At 35.3% G+C, this 25,772-nt stretch overlaps 1 protein-coding gene across 1 annotated transcript in view; it reads left to right on the plus strand.

Moving 5' to 3' along the window:
• The first annotated feature begins 1,147 nt into the window (after positions 1 to 1,147).
• The window catches only part of LOC131143931 (cysteine proteinase COT44-like), a 49,208-nt gene continuing 24,583 nt past the window's right edge, over positions 1,148 to 25,772 (plus strand). Inside the window, exon 1 of the mRNA XM_058092285.1 lies at positions 1,148 to 1,777. Within this exon, the coding sequence (XP_057948268.1) occupies positions 1,148 to 1,777 (630 nt within the window). The remainder of the gene's footprint in view (positions 1,778 to 25,772) is intronic.

A 25,772-nucleotide genomic window follows, 5' to 3' on the forward strand; every position in this document is an offset into this window, starting at 1 on the left:
CATTATTTCAACATTACCATTGAAATTTAATTACTTTAATTTGAAATTACACATTAAGAATCAAAGTTATAATAAGGGTAAAAAGGATACATAATTTAATTAAATATATATACATATATATATATATATATATATATATTTTAAAGGTACTTGTAACTTCCAACTTAATTCCTTGACCACCCAATTCTTTTTTCTCTATACTTTTGACCCGTTCTTTATTATTTTATTAATTGTGTACGCTTTTTCACTTTAGGTAGTAATAAATTAATATGGAGCACATTCTTTGTAAAGGAAAAATAAATAAATAGCTGAGATAAAAGTGGGAAATGGAGTGGTTTTGAACATTATTCCCAAACCTAAGTTAATTTATAGCTTTAAGGTACGGGTCAGATATGAGTGCTAGATTGGAAAGGTCGAGTCTCGATCAACATGATGTACTAACCTAAATTTCCCACCTTGAGAGTACAAGAATAACAATCAAAGAATTAAATTAGCAATGCCTACTGGACCTGCCTACTATATGCCTATAAAGTCATTCAAACCTCTTGGAATAGAGTTTAATTTGGATAATAATGGAAAATAATATACATGAAGATGGAAAACTTGTGGAGAATTATGAGTAATTTTGAAATTTGTCTTATTTTTATGTTTATTTACATTTCCAACCTTTTCTTTTCATCCTAGGTGGTATGCCAAATATGAATACCTAGGGGTAGTTTTATAAGTCCATATAGCAAGTTCAATCCCTCGAGAAAATATTAGGTATAATGAGTGTGTTCAGTGAATTTAACATGATTTTGCATGTATATAAAAAAAAAATTATTTAATTTAATTAAATATGTACACATAGCAAAATTAAGTTACCTTTAATGTATATAATTAATAATTTTCCCAATCCTTTACCCTTACATCTATTCAGGTATCAATTAAAATGGGTTTTGCTTGGATGCTATATATATAATGGATTTAACATGATCTCACCATGTATATATATGTATACATAATTGGGTTGGATGCTAATAATTTTCCTTCCATTAATCATATATAATCTAATTATGACGAAATCAAGTTAGATCTAGTGTATATATCTAATATATCTAATAATTTCTCTTGATCCTTTATCCTTATATCTAGTTGGGCCAGTAAAATGGATTTTGGGTTGGATGCTAATAATTTTCCTTCCATTAATCATATATATACATATATAGGTTGTTGTTGGGCATTCTCTGCGGTAGCAACCGTCGAAGGAATCACTCAAATAAAAACTGGCAACCTAATTTCTCTATCAGAACAAGAGTTAGTAAATTGTGACAAAAAGCTTAATATGGGCTGCTTGGGAGGACTAATGGTATATGCCTTCCAGTTCATTCAAAAAAATGGTCTTGCTAGTGAAACTGAGTACCCATATAGTGGAAGGGGTGGTAAATATTGCAACTTCACGAAAATGACCAATAAAGCTGCAGCCGCTATCAGTGCCTTCGAACGAGTCCCCACCAATAGCGAGAATGCATTGTTGAAGGCGGTGGCTTTCCAGCCAATCTCGATTGACATGGACGCTAGAAGTAGGCAGTTCAGGTACTACAGCAGCGGGCTATATACAGGTCGGTGCAGTGGTAGAATGAACCATGGCATAACTCTGGTTGGCTATCAGATTGACGATGAAACTGGTGTGGAGTATTGCTTGCTGAAGAATTCTTGGGGTCTAGAATGGGGTGAAGATGGGTATATAAAGATTCCGCGAGGTGGGTGTCAACTCGCTAGGGATGCTTCCTATCCCGTAATCTAAACAACAATAACAACAACAATAATCAAGACTTAGCCTCACTAAGAGAGGTCCTCTAGCCATATAAATAAATTTCTCATACCATAAAAAATAAAAATAATGAAAAATAACAAAAAAAAAAAAATCTCCACATGTATCTTTTGGCATAATTATAATACCACAAATTACAAATGATGGATGGATGTTGTGTGTTCTTTACTTTCTTTTAATGACACAGAAATTGAAAATGATATGTAAAGTATTATATATTTATAATTTAGAAATCTAGTTCTCTACCTCTCTTCTAGCTCATATGCCTCTAGTTTAGTATATTAATATATGTAGACACACAAGTCATATATATACATACATTTACACACGCACACCTCTATACTTGTGCACTCCTAGAGACCCCTTATTAATGTTGAATTAAGTTTAAATTACACTACTGTGTATAGATATCAAATTTTTTGCATGCATTTCCTTTATATTTTAGAATTTTCGCATACTTTTTAACTTCTAAAAATTTTTAATATTTTTATCTACAAAATTGAGCACTCAATTACAAGTTTAGTTAAGTCAATGGTGATTATGGAACAAGAGTGCAAAATTTGAAAATAATTCTTCAAAATTACACAGCTTTTACAAAGAGTCTTCTTTTTTATACATTGACATTGATTGTCATGTTAACCAAAAATGATATGTCAAATCAACACATTTAAAATCAATGTAGTTGGAGATGACCAATGTTGCGCATAGAGAGGCTTGCAAAAAATAGAGTGAAAGTAGACAAAATCACTTACAAAAAAAAAAAAAAAATATCCCTCAAAGAGCTTCAAAAGATATTAAGAATTCATAACATAAGAACAAACCTCTAGGTAGATGATATATGATGACTAATATTGTGCATAGAGAACTTATATTATGTATGGGAGTTGTCGCAACATCACGAAAGGGGTGAATCTCCTACACACTTTGATCCAATGGTTTTTGAAAGGGTAATAAGAATTTATTAATGAAATCTGAGACAAGCCAAGGCTTGAGAAATAAGACAAACAGTCAACAAAAACACAGAAACAACCAACGGATCAAAAGAAAACCAAGTGAGGGACATAGCAGCTAAAACATAACCAGCAAAGACAACAAACATGATTCCTCAGTCGTTATTTGTTATCATTGTGCATTGCTAAGCCAACTACTTCCCCCACTGCAATTGATAACCTCATTTCCAGCTGTTGCTCGCTGAAACTTGAGTGTCGAGATCTCTCTTTTCCAGACAATCATTCTAGAATAAAGACCCACAACCTTCTAGACCTTTCACATACGAAGCGTCAAAGAAAGCGAAACCAGTCACTTTGACCCAATGTTGAACTTGAATCAAGTGTAAGTACATGGGGTTGAGAAATATTTTTAAATGTAGAATCCAATGGACTCGTTACTAACCAATTTCATCCTAAGTGATGTTAGAACACCATGTTTGCCTTGCTGTATTCCTTGGGTATTTAAGAATTAATCCCCTAGGTTCAACTAATCTAACAAGCAGTATTTCACAAATCTAGGGTCTTTCTATATATTCAAAATTTCAATCAAATATTTAAACAATAAACATAAACATACAGGTGCAGAATGTAAATTAAAGAAAATAAAATCAACACCAGATATGTTATCGGGGTTCGGCCAACTATGCCTGCGCCCCCGCCTCTAATTCTCAAACCCGAGGATTCCACTAATGCTCACTTAACGGGTGGAGCAGCACCGGTTACAACCAAGTCAATTCAAGGGGTTGACCTCAACCAACACGTCTTACCAGGATGGCGCACCTAACTTTCCTAACTGGGTCTAAGCCAGTCTGAGACTATTCAACAGGGCTAGTCTCCCTCTTTAAGCCCGTGCCTGGAATACAACAAATGTGTATAAAATTTTGCGTACACGGAAATATGCTTCTCACACTAAGCAGATATGTACTACAATATGCACAAGTAACAATCAATCCACACCAAACATGTAAAAACTGTAAGTTCAGTGGTGTATACGTGCAATCTACACTCAATATAATAATTATACTCAGTCAAACACAAGAGTGTTCAAACAAGCTAATCTTTGAAAGTAAAGTATATCAAATCTCAATATCATATTAGTGTTTCAAAGATGCTAGCAATATTATTCAAACGAACTCAAAAATATTTTCTCAAATTGTATCAAGCATAAAAGTTGTTTGAAAACAAGCTTTGTAAAATATTTTGCACACAAAAATAATTACTTAAGTAATCTTGCAATGACAATGCAAAGATCCTCAAGCTAAAGAGTTTTCCCAGCACAAGATTTATCAAGTTAAATCCATAGGAAGAACCCTAGCCAAACTCTTAACAAAAATCAAATAATACAAATATCAATGAGAGTATAGGGCTATTTAGAATGGAGCACTAATAATCTAAACATTCTCTCTAGGCTTGGATGATCAAAGAAAATGAAGTAGAGAAATATTTGGGATAGTATTTGGCAAAATAGGTTTTTTAAATTTGAGAGGATTTTTCGTTAATGATCTTGTTAATCTCTTGCTAATTTGCACAAACGAGCCTCTATATATAGAAGTTAGGCAAATTATGACCGTTTAGGATATGTAGGGTATTATTAGGATTGTTTTAAATCATTTTAGCATAATTAACCTTGTTTGAAAAATTTAACCACGGTAAAAATAATTGTCCAACTCGAGAGCACCGGTCGACCGGACTTAAGGCTCGGTTGACAGAGTGACAAAGTTCGGTCGACCGGGAGAAATTTGAACTGAAAGTTTGGTCAATAAGACTAAGGGTCCCAAAGGAGATTTTTCCATTTCTGCGTGGTTCGGTTGACTAGGTGATTTTGACCTATGAAGTTCGGTCGACCGGGAAGTTGGATTCTCCCACATGGGGGTTCGGTCAACTAGGGCATTACTCCTATATTTCTAGTCGGCCAACCGATGAGTCAAACATTGACTCAGTGGGAGTTCAGTCGACCAAATAATATGAACTTGGCAAGGTACGGTTGACCAAGCTATGGTCAAAATGTTGACCATTGACTGGTTCGGTCGACCGACATAATTACACTACTTATGAAAGTACGGTCGATCGAACATGCATTTTTAATGCATTTCGGTTCTAATCGCTTTGTATATAAACTCTATTCATATGATGATTAAATTTAAGAAGATAGGACATATTTTTATATATTATAGGGAGTCCTAAGGTCAGTCTAGGTCTTCTTTAGGACACCGAAAAAATACGGCGTTAGTCGACCTTCCCCTAAAGTCAAACCACGATCTTGAGCTTCAGTTCCTACATGCATGTCATGCATTAATTATTACAGACTGTTCCTATATTACTATTACAAACCCAATCTTAAATTTATAAAATTACAACAATGAATCTTCTAGGTCTTATTTTGCTTCAAGTTAACATGTATCATCAAATGATCTTTGCTAAAATGAACCTGCACACAAACTTGATAGACATTAAATACCTGAGTATTTGTCATAATCAAAATAGGGTATGACTCATAGGGTCAACACACCTAATTATAGTTACTATTTGATTATTGGTCTCTAAGCTATATCTTGGTCCAAGAAATTTTATAGTGATGATCTGTGCAACCAAGTAGGGTTTAGGAGTACAATTATGTGAAGGGAAAATATTAGCGCGCGCCCTAACACATCCCTCCAATAAATTGTACCTAATTGAAATCAATCAAACAAAACTTAAATTCTTTTCATTTTATCAAGTACCTAGCTAGCCTTGAAATATTAGGAGCTACTGCATAAGACAAAAACCCTCCTAACCTCAAAAATCCTAAAAGGCATATAAAGACTTAACCCCAAGGTCAGAGGAAGAGTTATTATGGATACCAAGTTATTTGAACAAAACACATACTTGCAAGCACATGCAAAATAGAGAGAAGATACTCATGCAACATGCTAAACTATCAAGCAACATGCCATAATTACGAAAAGCAAACAAAGAAAATAAACATCATGCTAAAATATAGCCCTTTCACATCAGCAGACGAAGCATCAAAGAAAGCAAAACCAGTCACTTTGACCCAATGTTGAACTTGAATCAAGTGTAAGTACATGGGGTTAAGAAATATGTGTAAATGTAGAATCCAATGGACTATCTACTAACCAATTTCATCCTAAGTGATGTTAGAACACCTAATTATAGTTACTATTTGCTCTACATAAGGCAAGTCATCCTCAACTGTTTCTGGCTCCTCCGCAAGTTCAATCATCAATAGTCGTCCCTTTTTGCAATGGTGCTCTTTATGCCACTTTTCATCACAATGCCAGCACACACCTTTTGTCATTCTATCTATAAGTTCCTCTTGATTCAATTTTTTGGCAAGAAGGTTGCGAGGAGCAATTGATGTGATAGTGTTGCTAACATTCTACTTGCTAATGTTCTTATTGAAGTGACATTATTCTTCTCCAAACTTCTATCTTTTAACCATGCAAATGAAATCATAGCATTCATAGTTCATAGCCGATGTTCCTTGACCTCACACTGAATGTTAGGTAGGAACCTTCAATAAAAGTACCAATGAGTTGGCTTTCATTCCAATCTTTAATCTTGTTTGATAGTCACTCAAATTGTGTCTTATACTCTGAGACAGTACTAGTTTGGCATATTTTAGCAAGCTCTCTATTGATATTCGCATATCTAATGGGCCCTAATCAGACAAGCAATCCAGAAACAAATTCTGCCTATGAAGGCATTCCATAATGAGCTTCAAACCAGTCCTACCATTGAACAACTCTAGATGTTTCTAGAGTGCAATGAAAGCAAAAGTAATTTTTAGCCCTAAAAACCCAACAAGTAGGGTTATAACTATCCCACCGAGGAAATTCCACCTTCATATAAGAAGGATCACCATCACGCTCTCCTTGGTAACCTCCTTCACACATATATGGTTGCTTCCTATGATTAGATGACATAGAGGCATCACCTTCTCTCTCTTTGTAGGAAGATGTAATGATTAGTTTAGTCAGCAATGCATGTAGCTCTTCAAATTGAAACTTAAAACATATTTCTAAGTTCAGCCTTTAGCCTAACTTCCATCTGGGACTCTACTGAATTTTTTAAGGCTAGGTGTCCCATTTGGGCATACGAGGTCCAAACTGAGTGGGGTCAGTCCCGACACGTTTATCACATTGAGTTGGACGTGCCAAAGCTAACAATACCCAAAAACTCCTCCCTAAGAGTTTTTTCTCCACTTAGAAGTAAGGTTAGAATATAAACAAACTTAGAAAAATTAGTCCATTCTAAGCACTTAGGTGTCCAATTCAAGCATACAAGATCCAAACTGAGTGGGACCAATCCCGACACATCCTTGACATTAAGCTCGACATGTTGAAGCTGACGGTGCCTAAAAATTCATCCTCGTTGAAACTTATACGCTTAGAGCCAAACTTAGTAAACTTAGTTCATTTTAAGCACCCAAGTGTCCAATTCGAGCATATGAGGTCCAACCTAAGTGGGGTTAGTCTCGACTTGTCTGTCACATCGACCTAGATGTTTCAGATCTAACGGTGCCTAAAAAATCCTCCCTGATTCAAAATTATGTGCTCAAAGGAGAAATTAATAAACTTAGTTCATTTTAAGCACCTAGGTGTCCAATTCAGGCATACGAGATCCAAACTAAGTGGGATCAGTCCTGACACATCCATCAGATTGAGTTGGATGTGTTGGAGCTAACAGTGCCTAAAAACTCCTTCCTAATTGAAAATTATGCGCTTAGAGATTAATTTAGTAAACTTAGTTCATTTTAAGCACCCAGGTGTCCAATTTGGGCATACAAGGTTCAAACTGAATAGGGTTAGTCCTGACACGTCTTTCACATTGACATGGACATGTTAGAGCTAATGGTGCCCAAAAACTCCTCCTTGGGAGCTTTTTCCCTACTTAGAAGCAAAGTTAGAATACAAACAAACTTAGTAAACTTAATTCATTTTAAACACTCAGGTGTCCAATTTGGGAATACGAAGTCCAAACTGAGTGGGGTCAGATCGCACAGGTTTGTCACATTGAGCTGGATGTACTGGAGCTAACGGTATCCAAAAACTTATTCCCGGTTGAAAATTATACGCTTAGAGACGAACTTAGTGAACTTAGTTCATTTTAAGCACCCAAGTGTCCAATTCGAACATACGAGGTCCAAACTGAATGGGATCAGTCCCGACACGTCCGTCACATTGAGATTGATGTGCTAGAGCTGACGGTGCCCAAAAATTCATCCCTAATTGAAAATTATGCGCTTAGAGGTGAACTTAGTAAACTTAGTTCATTTTAAGTACTAAGGTATCCAATTTGAGCATACAAGGTTCAAACTAAGTAAGGTCAGTCTCGAAACGTTTGTCACATTGAACTGGATATGCCAGAGATGACGATGGCCAAAAACTCCTCCCCGTTGAAAATTATGTACTTAGAGGCAAACTTAGTAAACTTAGTTCATTTTAAGTACCCAAGTGTCCAATTTGGGCATACGAGGTTCAAACTGAGCTGGATTAGTCCTGACACATTTATCACATTGAGCTAGATATGCTGGGCTGACGGTGCCCAAAAAATCCTCCCTGATTGAAAATTATGTACTTAGAGGCAAACTTAGTAAACTTAGATCATTTTAACCACCCAGGTGTCCAATTCAGGCATGCGAGATCCAAACTAAATGAGATCGGTCCTGACACATCCGTGACATTGACCTTGAGCTTACGGTGCTCCAAAACTCCTCCTCTGAAGCTTTTTATCCACATAGAAGCAAAGTTAGAATATAAACAAATTTAGCAAACTTAATGAATTTTAGCACTCACGTGTCCAAGTCGGGCACATGAGGTACAAACCAAGTGGGTTGGATTCCGACTGATCAAACCTAAATATTTACAATTGTATCATTTTTTTTAACTATGTTTGAATGCCCAATCATTTTGCTATCAAATCTTTTTTAATTAAGTATACATATATATTGAAAATTTGTATACTAATTTTTTGTATAATTATTACTTTGTAGGGTTTGCGGCTATCACAACACTATGACGATGCCAGGCACTACAGTCATATGTGCGCAGCTTTTGACTTTTTCTGTAGTTTTTGCTATCTGAACAAAATTATTTTTTTGTATTTTAATTTGAATTTATAATTGTATGTATTTGAATTTTGATCAATTTTTATTTTAATTTTGAATAATTTATGAATGTTTTAGTAATTGTGGTTTAATTTTATGTATGCTAAAATGTAATTACAAGTTTTTATAGGAATCAATGAATGAAATAAAAAAAATTAATCAGTTAAAAGTATTAGTAACGATTTGAAAACTGTCACTAATAACACCACGACAAAGTATTAGTGACGATTTTAAAATCATCACTGATAGTCCATTTTTAGTGACAGTTTGGGAACCGTCATTAAAAACTAAGTATTAGTAATGGTTTTTAAACCGTCACTAATAGTCCATTATTAGTGACGGTTCTCAAACCGTTACTAATAGCTGGTCAGGTGAGCATTAGTGACGATTTAATAACCGTCACTAATAATGGACTATAAGTGACGATTTGAAAACCATTACTAATACTTGGGCTTTAGTGACGATTTTGAAGTGAGAAAATATAGAATTTATAGTTACGGTATTAGGCTTTTAATGACGGAATGAAACCGTTACTAATACTCCATTATTAGTGACGATTTTTGTAATTCTTCACTAATAAGTATTAGTCACAGCAAATTTAGCAATTAATTCTGAACTGTCACTAATATTCATGAAACCTTCACTAATAAGTATTAGTAACGGTTTTGTATTATTAGTGACGGTTTTAAACTGTCACTAATAACCTTATTTTTTATTTTATTTTTTTGTAGTGTTAACTACCATGTATGACACAAGCTAATTATTTTTAGCTTCCTTCACATTACTTATCTATAAATAAATAAGGCATAAGGCTCTTTTAGGGGATGCAAAACAGTAAGGAAGGACCATTAGGGTGCTATTTTGGCTGTAGAAATCAAGTTTTTTATTATAATCCCTTTTCATTCTTCCATTCATCCCATATTCCTCCTCCTACCTTTCTCTCTCACTTTATCTTATTTTCTCTCACCACCTTTTGTTGGATTCTTCATATCTTCCCACTATCATACCTTGTGGTCGAAAAATTATATAGGGGACCTCCCTCTTCACATGTCTGTGTGCCTATGTCCTAAATTATACACTTATGAAAAATGGGTCCCCCTCTTCACATCTCTAATATGAATAAATTTAAGACCGATTTACCACATGTCTAACATTTAAAATATGGGCACACAAACACGTGAAAGGGGAGGCCCCATATATAATTTCCCCTTGCAGTCGAATTAATTCCAAGTCATCATTTTATTTTGCTTTTTGATTTTTATAGTTTAAGTACGATGTGCTAATGCATATTTGTATTATGTGTATATGCATATTAGTTAGCGTGATCAACAATCATACGTGTTTTCGTACACAAATAAATGAATGTTATAACATGCAATGGTTAAAATAAGTGTATATATGTAATTTAAGCCATAATAAAGTAGGATTTATAAAGAATAAATTTGCATGTTTTTTTTTCTACATGTGTTACATCTAAAAATCAATTTACACGTCATCTAGGGGTCTAGTAGGATGTATATTTGCACATAGAAATTAAGATCATGAACAAAACTTTTAATTTCTTAATTTGGTCAACAAGCAATCAATTGCCATTTATTGACTAGTCCACCAGCCAAATCAGAGATTGTTTTACATGTAAATTTTTTGTATTTCTTTTATACTTCTAGGGTGATTTACTATTTTGTTAAGTCATGTTTATTTGAATAAAATCTCTTGGATGTTGAGATTTGCTATAATTTATGATTTTTCCTTAAAAAACCAAATATTTTCTTTTTTTTTTCTAAAGTTGGTTTTCCCAAATTGGGTTTTGAAATTAATTTTTTCTAAGAAAATAAGAGTTTTTATGTTGTTTTTAAGACTGAAATGTGTTTCGAAATTAGAATTTTTAGTTTAGAAATCAAAATATCAAAATATTCTTAAAATTTGGACTTTTATAAAAGATACTTGAATTTTGTTTTTCTAAATTAAAATTTTATTTTTAAGGGTGTTTTTAGGCTGATTTTGTATTTCAAAACTAGAGTTTTTAATTTAGAAATCAAAATATCAAAAGACTTTCCCAAGCTTTGGACATTTTCAAAAATAACTTGAATTTTTTTTTTAAACTAAATTTGTGTTTTCCCAATATTTTCTAGGCTAATTGTGTATTTCAAAATTAGAGTTTTTAATTTAGAAATCAAAATCTTAAAGAGTTTCCTTAAATTAAAATTTTCAAAAGGAACTTGAATTTTGATTTTCTAAATTAAATATTTTTTTCCAAAATTCACAAAAATATATTTTTAAAATAATATTTTTATGTACTACAAGAGAATTGATCCGAGAAATGGGTTGTAGGTAGCTTGTCTCTTGAAAGAGAGAGAGAGGTCTAGTCCAAATTTTTTAAAATAAAATAAAATCTTTTTTAAAGTCTTTGTTGTGTATTTTTATTTTTTTCTATATGTAAATAAAGAAAAAAAATAGAGAAATAATAGAGTTGTGGGGTCTTCTTGAGGTCAATTTTTTCGTATAGATTTCATGGAATATTTTTCATGAAATATATATGAGGAGTTTTCCTAAAATTGGATTTTTCGAAAGGAACTTGAACATTGATTTTCTAAATTAAATATTTTTTTCTAAATTTTACCAAGATATTTTTTACTAAAATATTTTTGTAAACTATGAGAGACTTTATCACAGAAATGAGTATGTGAGCAGCCTATCTCTTGAAATAGAGATAGGTCCACTCCAAATTTTCTTTTTAAAAAATTATTTTTTAAGTCTTAAAAATTATACTCCTAAACTCAAAATATTTTCAAAAAATTTTTTTTTTCCTTAATTTTACTTTTTAGGGAAAAAAATAATGTAGTGATTCCATTCTATACCTTTAAATTAATACAGGTGGGTTAATAGACTAATTAGCTAGTCTCCTTTCTTTCACCTCCTTTTAAATTTGGTCTCCAAATTGTTAGCTATGAGCTTCCGGGTTCTATATCAACAAATGGCAATATAAATTAACTACAATACGTTGAGAAGAAATGAGACTTGCCAAAAAATTACGGAAACACAACCAAAAGTTTTTTCTCTCCTAATTAATAAAATCAGTTCTTGTGATATGATAATAGCACAAAAATATATATTTTCAGTAGCACAAAATCAGTCCAAAAATAATCACAACTATCAATCATACGAGACACACGATTTTACAGGGAAAACCCCTTCAAATCAAAGGGTAAGAACCATGGGACTTGAGAGTCTACTCACAAACTTTACTATGATAAAAGTGTGCGTACAAGATCTTAACTTTTAGCTATCACAGTGAGTACATAACTCTATTTTTAGTTAACAACAAGAGATCTTAAAAAATTAAAGAGAAAAAGTTAAGAATTTCACCCAAAAAAAAAAACATGATTACTGTTCAAACCCGATATCTGACGCTACAGCGCTTGGACGACCAATCTGGCCATTCAAAATCATATTCTATGATTCCTCTATCAATTGACAAACAACCGGCTCAATTGGACCACGGATGCCCCTCTAATGGTTGATTGATCAAAATTGCATACTATTGCAAAAAACCAGATTTTCTCAATGTCGTTACTGTCAAAAAGTCGATATCTAACGCTACAGAGTTTGGATGACCAATCTGACCGTTAAAACGCAACGACTATGAGTCCTATATATACTAAAAAAACATCAGCTTGATCAAACTACGGATGACTATTCAATCTTCGGTTGATCAAAATTGCATATTATAGCAAAAACCCAAATTTTCTCTTCTGCTTCTCCCTCTTTCTACCGCACACTTTCTCTCACATTTTTTATGGAATTCTACACCGTCAATCCTAATTTTATTTACTTTAAATGAGGTGTAAGAAGGTCTCTAAAAAAAACCCAATAAAGAGCCCAAAAAAAATGGGCAAGAGAGTTGAATGGGTTTCTCCACGTAAGAGGGATACCCAAACCCAACACAATCAACACATGTAGTAGCAAATTATAAATTTGAATATCATTATAAATTTGTTTAATTCAAAAGTTATAAATAGTTCTTCTTCTTTTTTTAAGAAATAGAATGCACATAGGATATGATTGATTCCTTCACCTAATATCATAAGAAATACGTTATTGTCATCATCACTCATATCAAGATGCTTAAACCTAAAGTCCCATTTTTTATTTCTATAATTGAAATTTGGGTTCACATAGCACTTCATATCATAAAATAGGTATAGATTTTTAAACTCCCCACTATTGTTATTGAATTATTTTTTTAATTGGTAAATGCATATATGCATAATAGACTAAGGTACGTTACTGAATTGATCTTATTATGAATGCTTGATCCATATGGATGAGATTTGGTAAAAGTAATTTCTTTAGTTGATACATAAGAGTTTGTAAACTTACATTTACATTCCACCATTTGCAGTTGACAATGTCAATATATTATGTCATTCCATTCCATTACACATAAGATAGAATATTATCTATATTTCCCATAATGAGGCAGATTTTCGTGAACCACACAAACTTATTATCTTTATTTGTTAGGGATTCTAATGTGATTTTTGGTATTTTTTTTTATTATTGCATACAAACTCTAGCCACCAACGAGTCCTTCGAACCCCCTAGTGCGACACCAAACCTACGGATTAGCGTCCTCCGCCCCCAGGTCTCGCTGATAAGGATAAAGTCCAAAATACAGACACAGCTTCTATGCATCAGTTGGACATTCGGTCAACCCAAACCCCAGGACTCATCTCCATTACCATCCACGATCTCCACTGGCTCACAGAGAACTCTCACCATCCACAGTCCCCGCTGGTTCACAGAGCGAACTCTCACCATCCACTGTCCCCGCTGGCTCACAGAGTAAACTCTCACCATCCACAAGTTCCGCTGGCTCCATGAGTGTATATACCTGGAATTGAACCCCCGATACTCCTTATTACTTGCTGATGCCTTTCCATTGCACCATGCTCGTGGGGGCGTGATTTTTGGTATTCTTGATCATACATGAAATGTATGGCGATGCATAAATATCTACATAAAGATATATCCTCGTAATTATTATTAAAGATTTTTCTATCTTTGAGATGCAAATTGATATGTACAAATAAGGCAAGTGCGTGGAAGTAATAATATGATGATGGATCCAACTAACTTCACAAACCACAATATGACATCAAGAAATTAAAGTATATTAATTGTAAACATATTGATGAGTGACTTATGTGTTACATTATCCAAATGGATATTAAACACATGATTATGAATATTTTGGCTTTGGTTAGTGTATATTTACAGACTAATCACAACTAATCAAATAGCCAAATTGAGTTATTATTGAAAAGTGACCAAGAAAATGTGGGAAGTATTTATTATCTATTTAATCAAATTAATGAAAAGTAATTAATTGTGAGATAAATGTTTGAAATAGGAACCTTTTAACTAATGGATTAAATAGATACTAAGTAGAAATGCATTGATAGGAATGGGACTTAAGCCAATTAGATGAATCACTTGTAATAGCAACCAAAGCTATGAGAATGGAGAATTTAGGGTCTAGGTTCAATGGGGAAACAAGTTGTGTGAGTGGTCGATGACAACACTATCATTATCGCTTCTAATGGCATGTGCAATGCTCAATACAACATGTGAGGTTGAGTGAAGGCTTCTAATAGATCCATAGCCTTAATCGGCGGTGTACTTAGTTGCAGGGCGGGGTACACTTGACTGAATTTGCCTATATGAGTGTGAAGGTGAGACCGCCTTTTTATAAGACTTTGGTAAAGTCTCTAGATGCATATAAATTATCCAGGCAAGGTGCTGTTGAAATATTTTCTAAAATAATCGATTTTTTGGGTTTCCAAAGTCTTCCATTTATAAATTCTCTAAAGCATTCATAAGGAGCATTTAATGCTATGTGGGCTCGTCCCGCATTGAAAAGAGTGAAAAAAGGAAAATTCATTAATAAATGATAAGGTAGAATAATCTCTTAAAGTTGTTTGAGAGATAGTGCTAGTGTTTATTCTAGTGCACCCTAGGACAGTGTTTCACACAGTCCACACACATACACGTACGTGCGCATGCGCGCGTGGTGTGGGTTATAGGATGCTAGTGACGCATTTAGTTGGCACACAAGTACTTAGAATTTTACACGCTTGCATCATTACGAGGTCGTGACCATTGATCATGATCGGATGGCTTAAAATTAATCTTATATTTTTTAAGATCAAGTTGTGTGATCTGAACCGTATAATTAATATAATGGTCAGAATAATTGATTTTCCAGAATTTCTTGACCAGGGTGCGACTAAGAGACCTTGGAAGTGCGACCAGGTCTACTGAACACAAAGAAAGAATTGAATGTATTCTAAATTGTGTCAACCAAGGCGCGACCAGGTCGACGTCTAGTGTGACCAGGTTGAAGCCTAGTTGATTTAAGAAATCTGCTTCACGAATGGCAATTAATGAAACAGATTTGAACATATGTCACCTTTCAAAAAAGGCATAATTCTGTCTATTTAAAGACAGAATTGACTCCAAGAATATATAGAAAATTCAATCATTCTATCATTCTCTTCCCTTTATAAAGCTTTTACAAATTATACCTTCTTCAATCTTGAGTTCTATTTTCTGCAAAAATAGAATTCCAAAAATTTGTTCAGATTCTTCTAAGGGTGTTTGTGATCAGTTTTCGTTTGTTTATAACATAAACTGATATCAGATTATATTTTGGGTTTCATTATATCTTGGAAACGTATTTGCTAACTCAATACACACCGATATGGTGGAAACAAATAATGTTTTAAGGAAAACGACTTTGTAATGTGCCTTGAAGCGTTTTCTGTTCTGCAGCATTTTCTCTATTTATTATTTCTATAAGTGCATAGCTGAAATAAGGTAACCCAAGAGAATTTGAATCCATTGTGTTTGTTGAGTATGTGTCGATAAGATAGTTGGTTTGCAATAAAAGGATTTATGTTAAAAAAATATTTATTTTACCTATATCATTCAAATTCTATCTTCTAACACATAGTTATAATTCAAGTTTAAAAATCATTAGGACTAATACACAGCACTATTTTTGTAGAGACCCATAGAATTATGATAATTAAATAATAAAAGAAAGGTGGAAGTAAAGGAAAATTTTTAGAAGGTCAGTAGGGTCTCGTCGACGAACGCGGAGCGTTCATCAACGAATAGGCTTCTTGGGATCGTCGACGTGGACACGTTTCTCATCGATGAGAAGATACCGAGGGGACGAGTTCCTAGACTTGAATTTCGTCGACGAGGAGTAAGGGTTTGTCGATGAAACTCCTCTTAGACTCGTCAACGAGGTGACGTGGCTCGTCAACGAGGCCACGTGTCAAGACATCTATAAATATGCAAAAACGGGTTTTCAGCGAGGAAAAACTCTTTCTCTCATTTTCTCTCTCTAAAATGGGATTCTCTCACTGCTCTCTAAGTTTATGGCTATGTCTCTCCCCGATTCCATGATTAGGAGTTACCACGGTGATCTTGGAGAGATTCTTTAAAACATAGCCAGAGCGGAATGTTAATTTGAGAAGATTGGGAACCATCCCAAAACCAGGGTAAGTGAATTATTTGAGTATTTTTAGTGTTACCCAATTTATTTGAGGTTAGATTTAGAATTTTATATGAATATACTAGGGTTTTGTGAAGATTAGGGTATTATATTTTCAGGAATAAGGTGTTTTGAGACCCGGCAGGCATGGGCTGAACACCTAGAAAATATTTTCAGGAGTCCAAGTAAATTATAATTTAGAGAATTTATGGGTATGAGAGTTTGGGGAAATATAGTTGATTTATTGGAAATATGCACATATGTATTATTTTAGGATTTTTGGGATAGTACGCCATGAGCGTAAGGATTAAGATGGAGGCAAGCCTCCCAATCAGTTAGGTAAGAGAAATATGCTATGTTAGGAATTTTGGAAAATTTATCAGAAAATTTTATATGTATTGGTATTATTATTCAGTTTTCTAGAATTTTATTATTATTATATCAGGAGATGCAAATTTTAAAGCCTGGGATTTAATTACTCTACTGTGTGGCATGAGTTTATTATAGTTTAGTATAGTGTTTGTGCAGTTTTACAAATATCATGTTTTACAGCTTATTGGCGAGAAAATATTGATATCATTTTTCAGAAAATATGATTTAAATTAATATTCAGAATTCCATGACTTCAGATCCATGACACTCAATTATTTAGTTTATTTAATTATTCAGTCAGAAATTCAAGGTATGAAGAGCAGTTTAAAGATGTTATGGTTATTTTTATGTCATGGTAAAATAGTAAGATAATTATATATATCAGTACTAAATAGTATCAGACCCTGTGGAGATATTCAGTCAGATTCAGATAGTAGAGCACGGTATCGTTGCTATTTTCATATCAGAGTACAACCACATATCTCCGATAGTATATGGATTCTGTCAAACTGTGTCTAGAGAGTTTGCAGTCTCCCCAATACTTTGGGTTGAGGGGACTGGTTTGACGAGGTAGTTTCTAGTTCCGAGCCTTGGAGAGCTTGTAGTTTTGGGCAGACTGAGGATTGGTAGAGTACAGTTGACTTACTTGGTAGGTCAACCAAAATTAAGTCCCGCCTACGGGCCACACAACCTTGTCATGAGAGGTTAAATCATGACGTATAGTTTTTCCAAGGTAAACATTTCATTTATGTATATGTATACAGATTTACAAAATATCAGCAATATAGTATGATACTAGAAGTATGAAAAGGTAGAAAACTCAGATATTACAATTATATTTTAAAATATGATAAATGCAAGTTATACTGTATATCAATTTACTAGCTTTTGTAGTTTAAATATTATATTTATAATCTTTATATAAAACTCAGTCGCCACACACTAGTGATAGCATATTTCCTGTTACTGAGCGTTGTCTCATCCCAATGGTTTAACATTTTTTTTAGGTGATCCAACTAGGCGAGCAGATCAGGCTCGCAGATAGAGAGATCTTTTATTTTTCCTGGCTTATAAGGTAAGTGTATTTAAGGGATTATGTTTTGGGCAAATGATAATGGGGTGATGTGTAAATATATATACATATGGTTTGGAAACATATAATTCTGGTATTGTAAATATGGGTGTATGACTTTATGTTTTGCGCTACATAGGTGTGTTATTTTGTGTATAGGGATATCTCAGTGCCCACCTGGGGCCCGAGTTATTATGGCAGGTATAACAGGGATATCAAAGTAATTTATATATATATATATATATATGAGAAAAAAATGGTGTAATTTTTGGGTCGTTACAGTTTGGTATCAGAGACTAGGTTGCTAGGTTCTATAAACTATAGAGTACAACGAAAAACAATACCAAAATATAGGAATAGAGTTTGTAGAAAGATAGCACAAAGCATCGATGAATTAATGTTGGGGAATTAGGATGAGAATTTAGGATTCTGTTCTGCGGTTTGGAGGTAGAATTTCGGGATAATTTCTGTATTTTTCCTGGGGTGACGATTTCAGGAAAACCATAGTAAACTATCGACGATTTCTATTTCCATATGATAGAGTCAGACCTTAAATTAGTGATAAGCGGTAAGGGGTATTTTAGTTAGTATAGTAGTGTGAGGTTCAGATTCTCAGAATAATTTGGTAATATTGCAGGATGGACCCAGGAGGTAGTAGCGCTCACGCTAGTAGTGACAATGGATTGGAGCCTTCTGGTGTAGGAGGTGGGGATTCAGATGCTGTGTTACGTAGTGTGGCTTAGCAGGTCATGGTTGAGATTGTCCAGAGCTCGAAAGAGCAGGAAGGTCCATCTATAGCTCAGGGGTGCATGATAGAAAAATTTACGAAGATGAACCCACCAGCATTTTCAGGAGCAGCTTATCCTGCAATAGCGAAGAATTGGATGCAGGAGATGGAGAAGATTTTGATGGTGCTTCATTGCACCGATGAGCAAAGGGTCCTCTATGCCACATATAAGCTGACAGGGGAGGCCAAGAGATGGTGGATGACCACTAGATTATTGGAGGAGCAGAGATCAATTCTAGTGCCGATGACTTGGGCCCGACCGAAGGACATATTCTTTGATAGATACTATTCTTCCTCGGTCAAAGAGGCTAGAGTACAGGAGTTTCTGAGCTTGTCCTGGGGATCGATGACAGTCCAGAAGTACACGGCAAAATTTATCGAGTTGTCGCATTTCTACCCTTATATTGTTCCAAATGAAGCTAAAAAGGCTAGGATGTTCAAGAGGAATTTGAAATGAGATATTTATAGACAGGTGGCAGTACTGAGGATACAAGACTTTTCAGAGCTGGTTGACAGAGCCGTAATAGCATAAGAGAGTTTGCCGAGAGAGACTAAGATACAGAGCCAGAAGAAGAGGGCCGCACCCTCGAGTTTTCAGGCAGGTTCCAGTCGGGGTCCTTGGAGAGGAGGTAGATCCGGTGGGGGTCAGAGGCAGATGATGGAGTACAGTGGATTTTAGAGTGGGCAATCTTATCCCATCTGCCCCAAATGTGGACGGAGACATCTGGCTAGGGGAGAATGTCTGCTACTGTTGTGGGATGCCCAACCATATGGCCCAAACATGTCAGGGACCGCCGATTTATACACCAACTCCCAGACTGAACCGGGGTGGTCATCAGGCACCCCATGGAGGCCAATAGAGGAATACAACGCCAGTGAGGGTCTATGCATTAACGTCGGGAGACGTCGAGACTGCTGGAGACGTTATCACATGTACACTTACTTTATTATCATATAAAGTTATTGTTTTGTTTTGCACAGGTGCCACCCATTCCTTTATATTGGTGGGGTATGTTAAAGTAACTGGGATAGAGGCATTACTACTAGATGTAGAACTGTCTGTAGTCAGCCGATGGGATCTAGGGTGAGGTATAGGAAGGTAGTTCGGAACTTTCCAGTAAGTATTCAGAAGAAAGTACTACAAGCTGATCTCATGGTACTAGATATGTAGGGGTTTGATATAATATTGGGTATGGATTGGCTAACAGCTAATCACACCAGCATAAATTGCCATCAAAAGAAAGTGATTTTTCGACCCCTAGGTGAGCAAGAATACAGATTTGTGGGTTCACGTGTATGTGCCTCGCCACAACTAGTATCAGCTATTCAGGTGAGGAGACTGCTATTGGGTGGTTGCTAGGAGTTTGTTGCCTATATAAAAGAAATGCCAAAAGAAGAACTAAAACAAGCTGATATTTCAGTAGTTAGAGAATTTCCAGATGTTTTTTCAAAAGAATTTCCTGGCCTACCACCAGACCAAGAGATTGAATTTACCGTGGATCTATTACCATGATTGGCACCGGTATCTAAAGCACCATACCGCATGGCTCCATTCAAATTGAAAGAATTAAAAGATCAGTTGTAAAAGTTGCTGGATAAATGATTTATCAAGCCCAGTGTGTCGCCATGGGGGGCCCCAGTCCTATTTGTGAAAAAGAAAGATGGGACCATGAGGTTGTGCATAAATTATAGAGAGATAAACAAATTGACAGTCAAGAATAAATATCCTCTTCCCAGGATTAACGACTTATTTGATCAACTCCAGGGGACCCAGGTCTACTCTAAAATTGACTAGCGGTTGGGTTATCATCAGGTGAAAGTTAGAGTAGAGGACATTTCAAAAACAGCATTCCGAACCAGATATGGGCATTATGAAATTTTGGTGATGCTATGTGGGTTGACTAATGCACCAACAATATTTATGGATTTAATGAATTGGGTGTTCCATCGTTACCTGGACTAGTTTGTTGTGATTTTCATTGATGACATACTGGTCTACTCGAGAAGTTTTGAGGAGCACGAGTATCATTCGAGGCTGGTGTTACAAATATTGAGAGAAAGAAAGTTGTACGCAAAATTCAAGAAATGTGAATTCTAGTTAAGGAAAGTTACTAGGCATGTGATCTCCGAGGACGGTATATCGATTTACCCAAGTAAGATAGAGGTAGTGGTGAGCTAGGAAAGGCCAGGAAATATCCAGGAGGTCAGGAGTTTTCTGGGTTTGGCAGGCTATTATCGACACTTCGTAGATGATTTCTCCAGATTATCGAGTCCATTAAAACGACTCATGAGAAAAAATGTGAAGTTTTATTAGACCTATGATTGTGAGCAGAGCTTTCAGGAATTAAAGCAGCGGTTGGTTTCAGCACCAGTACTGGCTATTCAATCAGGGGAGGATGAATTTATGATATACAGTGATGCATCTTTAAAGGGTCTGGATGTGTGTTAATGCAGCATGGAAGTAATTGCCTACGCATCTAGACAACTTAAAGAATATGAGAAGAACTATCCCGTACATGATTTAAAATTAGCTGCAGTGGTTTATGCTTTAAAAATCTAGAGGTATTATTTATATAGTGGCAAATGCGAAATCTTCACAGACCACAAAACCTTAAAGTATCTCTTTACCCAGAAAGAGTTGAATATAAGTCAAAGAAGGTGGCTTGAACTCATTAAGGATTATGATTATACTATTAGTTACCACCCAGGGAAAGCGAATGTGGTAGCAGATGCTCTGAGCAGGAAATCAGTGGGACCAGCACTGGCAGCTTTGGAGGTTCAACATCCGATCCTGATGGATCTGGAGAGACTTGGTGTAAAGTTGGTAGAGGATAATCCTCAGGCATTTATTGCCATCCTGGTTGTGCAACCTACGCTATATGAAAAGATTAAGGTCGCTCAGGGTGATGACGCAGAATTAGCAGAGGTAATAGTCAAAGTACAGGAGGATCAGGGAGAGGAGTTCAGTATCTTTGATGACGGAGCTTCGAGGTTTCGCACCAGATTTTGTGTACCTATAGATAATAATATTAGAACAATTTTAGATGAGGCTCATAGATCTCTATACACTATTCATCCTGGCAGTACTAAAATGTATAGGAATTTGCGAGAGTATTTCTGGTGGACTGGCATGAAGAGGGAGATTTCCAAATTTGTGCAGCAGTGTTTGACGTGCCAGTAGGTTAAATCTGAGCATCAGAGACCCGTAGGGCAGTTGCAGCCACTTTTTATCCCTGAATGGAAATGGGACCACATATCTATAGACTTCATCACTAGGCTACCGCTAGCATCATATGGTCAGAATGCCATTTAGGTAATTGTTGATCGGCTAATGAAGACAGCTCATTTTCTACCTATTAAAGTTAGCTACCCTAAGAATATATTAGCAGAGATTTACATTTAGGAGATTGTTCGACCCCACGGAGTGCCATTGTCTATAGTCTCAGACCGTGACCCACGCTTTACATCATGGTTTTAGAATAAGTTGCAGGAGGCTTTGGGGTTTCAGTTAGTATTTAGCACCGCTTTCCATCCTCAGACAAATGGTCAGACAGAGAGAACGATTCAGATACTAGAGGATATGCTGCGAGCATGTGTATTGGATTTTGAAGGTAGCTGGATCCAATATTTACCGTTGGTTGAGTTTATTTACAACAACAGTTATCAGGCCAGCATAGGCATGACACTGTATGAGGTGTTTTATGGTAGGAGGTGTCATTTTTCTCTATATTTGGATGAGCTAGGTGAGAGGCGAGTCTTGGGGCCAAAAATAGTGCAGCAAACGTATGATAAAGTTCAACTTATTAGAGATAGAATCAGTTCAGCACAGAGTCGGCCGAAAAGCTACGCAGATACTCACTGCCAGGAACTGGAATTTAAAGTGAGTGATCCTGTGTTTTAGAAAATAGCACAACTAAAAGGAGTCATGAGGTTTGGGAAGAAGCATAAATTGAGCCCTAGAATTTATTGGCCCGTTTGAAATACTTGAGAAGATTGGGTCAGTAGCCTATTGACTAGCTTTACCACCAGCTTTGTATAAAATACATGACGTATTTCATGTTTCTATGTTAAGGAAATATGTTTCAGATCCTTCACATGTCATCAGTTATGTAGAATTAGAATTCAGTGATGCTCTAGCATATGAGGAAGCTCCAATTCAAATCTTAGACAAGAAAGAACAAGAGTTGTGCAGTAAGAAAATACCACTAGTAAATGTCCTGTGGAAGAATCACATTATAGAGGAAGCTTCTTGAGAGCTTGAAGAGGAAATCAGGCAGAAATACCCACATCTGTTAATGGAGTACAATAGTGAGTTGTAAGCTAAATAATAACAGTTTTATTTTGTTTAGTACAGGGTAATGAATGTGTAATTGTAATATAGGATATAGGATAGGTAGAGTTCTTAGTTTTGGGAGAATTTTCTTTTATGAGTATATTTGTAGTCTCTCAAAACTACTTATGTAACTATGGTATTCCTCCGCCATAAGTGAGGGTTAGTAATAAAATAAGTAGTCCGTTTATGTTAAGAGTAGTGTTCAATATAAATAATAAATTTCGAGGACGAAATTTTATAAGGAGGGAAGAATGTAGAGACCCATAGAATTATGGTAATTAAATAATAAAAGAAAGGTGGAAGTAAAGGAAAAGTTTAAGAAGGTTAGTAGGGTCTTGTCAACGAACAGGCTTCTTGGGATTGTCGACGTGGACACGTGTCTCGTCGATTAGAAGATATCGAGGGGACGAGTTCTTATAGCTGAATTTCATCAACGACGAGTAAGGGTTCGTAGACGAAACTCCTCTTAGACTCATCGACGAGGTGACGTGACTCGTCGACGAGGAGACGTGGCTTGTCGAAGAGGAGACGTGGCTCGTCGACGAGGAGACGTGGCTCATCGACGAGGAAACATGGCTCGTCGACGAGGCCACGTGTCAAGACATCTATAAATATGTAGAAATGGGTTTTCAGTGAGGAAAAACTTTCTCTCTCTCATTTTCTCTCTTTAAAATGGGATTCTCTCACTTCTCTCTAGGCCACGTGTCAAGACATCTATAAATATGTAGAAACGGGTTTTCAGTGAGGAAAAACTTTCTCTCTCTCATTTTCTCTCTTTAAAATGGGATTCTCTCTCTTCTCTTTAAGTTTTCGGCTCCGTATCTCGCCGGTTCGACAATCAGGAGTTACCACGGTGATCCTAGGGAGATTCTCTACAACATAGCCGGAGCGGAATGTTGATTTGAAAAGTTTGGGAACCATCCCAAAATCAGGGTAAGTGGATTATTTGAGTATTTTTAGGGTTACCCAGTTCATTTGAGGTTAGATTTAGAATTTTATGCAAATATACTTGGGTTTTGTGAAGTTAAATTAAGGTATTATATTTTTAGGAATATGGTGTTTTGGGACCCAGCATGCATGGGCTGAACACCCAGAAAATATTTTCAGGAGTCCAAGTAAATTATAATTTAGAAAATTTATGGGTATGAGAGTTTGGGGAAATATATTTAATTTATTGGCAATATGTACATATGTATTATTTCAGGATTTTTGGGATAGTATGTCGTGAGCGTAAGGATTAAGTTGAAGGCAAGCCTCCCAATCATTTAGGTAAGAGAAATATGCTATGCTAGGAATTTTAGAAAATTTGTCAGAAAATTTTATATGTATTGGTGTTATTATTCAGTTTTCTAGAATTTTATTATTATTATATCAGGAGATGCAAATTTTAAAGCGTGGGATTTAATTACTCTACTGTGTGGCATGAGTTTATTACAGTTTAGTATAGTATTTGTGCAGTTTTACAAATATCATGTTTTGCAGCTTATCAGCGGGAAAATATTGATATTAGTTTTCAAAAAATATGATTTAAATTAATATTCAGAATGCCATGACTTCATATCCATGACACTCAGTTATTCAGTTTATTTAACTATTCAATCAGAAATTCAAGGTATGAAGAGCAGTTTAAAGATGTTATGGTTATTTTTATGTCATGGTAAAACAGTAAGATAATTATATATATCAATACTAAATAGTATCAGATCTTGAGGAGATATTCAGTCAGATTCAGACAGCAAAGCACGGTATCGTTGCTATTTTCAAATCAGAGTGCAACCACATATCTCTGATAGTACGTGGATTCCGTCAAACTATGTCTGGAGAGTTTGTAGTCTCCCCAGTTCTCTAGGTTGAGGGGACTAGTTTGACAAGGTAGTTTCTAGTTCCAAGCCTTGGAGAGTTTGTAGTTTTGGGCCGAACTAAGGATTGGTAGAGTACAGTTGACTTACCTGGTAGACCAACCAAAATTAAGTCCCGCCTATAGGTCGCACAACCCTGTCATTAGGGGTTAAATCATGACGTACAATTTTTTCAGGGTAAACATTTCATTTATGTATATGTATACAGATTTACAAAATATCAGCAATATAGTATGATACTAGAAGTATGAAAAGGTAGAAAACTCAGATATTACAATTATATTTTAAAATATGATAAATGCAAGTTATACTGTATATCGATTTACTAGCTTTTACAGTTTAGATATTATCTTTATAATCTTTATAAAACTCAGTCACCACACACTAGTGATAGCATGTTCTTCTTACTGAGCGTTGTCTCATCCCAATGGTTTAACATTTTTTTCAGGTGATCCAATTAGGCGAGCAGATCAAGCTCGTAGATAGAGAGATCTTGTATTTTGCCTGGCTTATAGGGTAAGTGTATTCAGGGGATTATGTTTTGGGCAAATGATATTGCGGTGGTGTGTAAATATATATACATATGGTTTGGAAACATAGAATTTTGGTATTGTAAATATGGGTGTATGACTTTATGTTTTCCGCTGCATAGGTGTGTTATTTTGTGTACAGGGATACCTTAGTGCCCACCTGGAGCCTGAGATATTATGGTAGGTATAACAGGGGTATCGAAGTAATTTATATATATATATATATATATATGTATATGAAAAAAAATGGTGTAATTTTTGGGTCGTTATAACTTTACTCAACATGAATAGTTTTGTTTTATTTTTAAAAATTATGAATCGATAGGGGATTGCTGGTTTAATTC

Source organism: Malania oleifera, chromosome 12 (genome assembly GCF_029873635.1).
Source record: "Malania oleifera isolate guangnan ecotype guangnan chromosome 12, ASM2987363v1, whole genome shotgun sequence".
NCBI classification, from domain to species: Eukaryota; Viridiplantae; Streptophyta; class Magnoliopsida; order Santalales; family Ximeniaceae; genus Malania; species Malania oleifera.